Genomic DNA, 3,400 nt, shown 5'->3' on the forward strand with positions numbered 1-3,400 from the left:
CACTGGTCACCTTTAATGGATCCCACTGAGTGCTTTAGAGCAGCTCCAGGTGAAGCTTCTGCACTGAGACCTGGTTCCCTGCTCAGCCCAGCTGGATCACACATTTATTACTAAGATGGAAGAACAGAAGGACAATTACTCCAGAGATGAAGCGGCTGGTCTCCTGCTCCTCCTGTGGGACTGAAGTCGTTCCAAGAAGCTGCTGTCCAGAGGATCTGCAGATAAACCAGAGAGAACATCTCAGACTGAAGAACTTCATCCATCCATCGTGTCATGAAACTACACCTAAAGCTAATGCTGGGATAAAGACTTGGACCTGATGAACCCGTCTTCACCTTTAACGCTGAGCGTCACCATTTTCTCCTGCTGGATCTTCTGGCCACTGTAGACGGTACATTTGTAGAGGCCATTGTCCTTATAACCAGGATGCTTCAGGATCAGACTGAGGTCTCCAGAACTCAGCAGGTCTTTATCCATCTTAATGTGACGGCGATAAAGCTTGCTATATTGGGAAACTTGAAGTTCTCCATTCTCAAAGGTGATGACCTCAGATTGTTTGGAGCCAGCATGTATCCACCTGATCTTTAGGTCTTCTTCTTCAGGAGGTTGGATTTTAAAGGGAAGTGTCACATATGCTTCTCTCTTTGGTACCTCCACAATCTCCATTTGTAAATCTGAGGATCAGAGCAGAACATCAGGAGTCCAGAGAAACCAAAGGTTGTTCCTTCTGAGGATAGAGCAACTGCTTCCACTCACCTCTGACTATGAGGACCACCACCTTCTGCTGCAGCCTCTCTTCATTCTCATCATAGATGGTGCAGGTATAAACACCGTCAGTCAGACGGAGGTCCCTGATGGTCAGACTGAGGTCTCCAGTGGTTAATGGATCTTTATTCATCTCTGTGTGGCCTCCATAAACCTGGTCCTCTGCTGGTATGTGATGGCCTCTCTGATATTTGTAGAGCATCGTGTCTTCTACATCTGAGAGTCTCCACTCCACAGTGATGCTCTCAGAGAGGAGGGAGGGTGTTGCATGAAAGGGAAGAACGACAGACCTCTTTCCTTCGTCAACAGAAACCTTTTCCACCTTGTAGACTGAGAGCAGAGAGGAACATTGGTCAGATTACCTGAGGTCACAGACCTCAGCAATGAGTTATCATTACTAACCTCTCACAGTGAGCGTCACTACTTTCCGTCTCAGTATTTTTCCATCATTGTCATAGACGATACAGATATAGATGCCGCTGTCTCCCAGTCTGGGATCCTTCAGAGTGAGGGTCAGGTCTCCAGTCTGCAGAGCATCAGGATTCATGGCTGTCCGGTCCTGGTACTCACGGTTCTGTCTCTCTAACTGGTTCTGACCATTCTGGTACTGGTGTACTTTGTCAGGTTTATCCGTGTGGCTCCAAACCACTTTAGCATCTTGAGGCAGGTTAGCTAATGTTTTAAAAGGCAGATGGACAACATCTTCTCCTTCTGTGACCTCCACCTCCTCCATCAGGCTCTCTGTCAGGAATAGAACCAGAGATGCATTTAAAACCATCAAACATCCCTAATGATACAGAATCCTTGTTATGACCCAACCCGGCTCTATTGATTCTACACCAGGCATAAAAGTAGATCTATAGAACAAACCAGAGGTATAAACCCATTAAAATCCACTCCCCCATCAGAAACACTGGGACTGCATGGAGGAGCAGATTCTAGCTCTGTTAACGAAGCACCAAGAAGGTCCTGGTTCTGAACCTAGACTGGGAAATCTGCATGGAGTGAGCAGGTTTTCAGGAAGCTAAACAAACCTGGGTCCTGTCAAACCTCCACCTGCTCTGTGACTTTAACATTATGTCTATTTTGTAAGTCGCTTTGGATAAAAGCTTCTGCTAAATGCATAAACATAAACAATGAGTGTACAGTCTGGGCAAGCATGTGATGCCTTTATTCACTTAACTGGTTTTAATAACTGACTAAATTTGGGTCAGATATCAAATTTTATTCATTGTGTTTGGATCTTTTCTTTCTTCATACTTATGCTAAACGAACCACTCTCTGGAAGACCTCCTGTGTGGCACTGGTTCCCAAAACGCCACACACCAAGAAACCAGCCCACTTTAGACCGATCACCCTGACCTCCCACTTGATGAAGAACATGGAGCACCTCATGCTTGCACACCTCTGCACCGTGGTGAGCCACACCCTGGACCCGCTGCTTACCAACCTGACATCAGAGTGGAGGATGCCATCATCTACCTCCGGCAGTTGGTGCTCACCCACCTGGAGACCACCGCGAGTGCAGTGGGAGTCATGTTCTTGAACTTCTCCAGCGCTTTCAACACCATCAGACCAGCGCTGCTGAGGGGGAAGCTGGAGGTACGCCTTCAGCTGCACCTACTGAACGTCTTCAGTAGGTGCAGCTGCACAACTGTCCGCCAGAGGTATGCAGTACCAGGACCCCCATGGCACCGTTGTGTCTCTGCTCCTCTTCACCCTCTACACCTCAGACTTCACCTCCAACAGGGACAGCTGCCACCTCCAGAAGGTCTCTGGTGACTCGGCCATTGTGGGCTGTGTTTCTGAGGGGAAGGAGCTGGAGGATCGATGGTCATCATGAACTTTGTGGACTGTTGTGAGAAGAACCAACTGTGTCTGGACACCAGAACCAAGGAGATGGTGATGGACTTCAGGAGAAGACCCCCACCTCACTCCCCGTGAACATCCAGGGGCAGGACATAGAAACTGTGGAGTTTAGAATCCCTGTGTGTTCACATCAATAATAAACTGGACTGAGAGGAGGGAGCTGTCCAAGCTTCCATCCATCATGGACGCCACCTTCCACCCTCTGCAGCAGCCTGGAGAGGAGCTGAGCAGCTCCTTTAGTCAGAGACTTTTACAGCCTGTTTGGAAAAAGGAGCGCTACTGCAGGTCATTCATTCTGCTGCAACCAGACTCTACAATGAGACGCTACAACCACAATAACTGCTGCAATGGAGAATAATTACTATTTAATACCCTGTGCAATAACCTGTTCAATAATCATGTTAAATAAGAGACTTCAGCTGATGTAGTTAACTCACTATCTCACTGTTGCTCTTTACCTGGTAATACTTTAATTTGCAAAGCCAAATCTGTTGGGATCTGGAGAAGTACCACCTTTCTCCGGCAGAGTCCGCAGTGGGTCTCCTGGGCTAGAGCCCTCCTGCACACCTGGATCTCGTCAGCCTATCAGGAGACCTGCTCTACTTAAGCAGCTGCCAGACCTTCCTTCAACGCCGCAGTGTTGACCAAGTTTGGAAACTTGTCTCTTGTCTGAAGCTCTGGATGAGCTTAGCCTGTTACCTGCCTGCCTGCCCTAGAGAGCCAAACCTGAAGATCTCGCTCTGGAATCCATCTGCTGCTCTCAGGG

General features: G+C 48.2%; 1 protein-coding gene across 1 annotated transcript in view; it reads right to left on the reverse strand.

Moving 5' to 3' along the window:
• Positions 1–135: 135 nt before the first annotated feature.
• The window catches only part of LOC107104801 (muscle M-line assembly protein unc-89-like), a gene marked incomplete at its 5' end in the record, with an annotated part of 25,387 nt that continues 22,122 nt past the window's right edge, over positions 136–3,400 (reverse strand). The window contains 4 exons of the mRNA XM_015404899.1: positions 136–215; positions 336–674; positions 757–1,095; positions 1,168–1,506. Coding sequence (XP_015260385.1) covers positions 136–215; positions 336–674; positions 757–1,095; positions 1,168–1,506 — 1,097 coding nt within the window. The remainder of the gene's footprint in view (positions 216–335; positions 675–756; positions 1,096–1,167; positions 1,507–3,400) is intronic.

This window comes from Cyprinodon variegatus, unplaced genomic scaffold (assembly GCF_000732505.1).
Source record: "Cyprinodon variegatus isolate N-32 unplaced genomic scaffold, C_variegatus-1.0 Scaffold1891, whole genome shotgun sequence".
Lineage (NCBI taxonomy): Eukaryota > Metazoa > Chordata > Actinopteri > Cyprinodontiformes > Cyprinodontidae > Cyprinodon > Cyprinodon variegatus.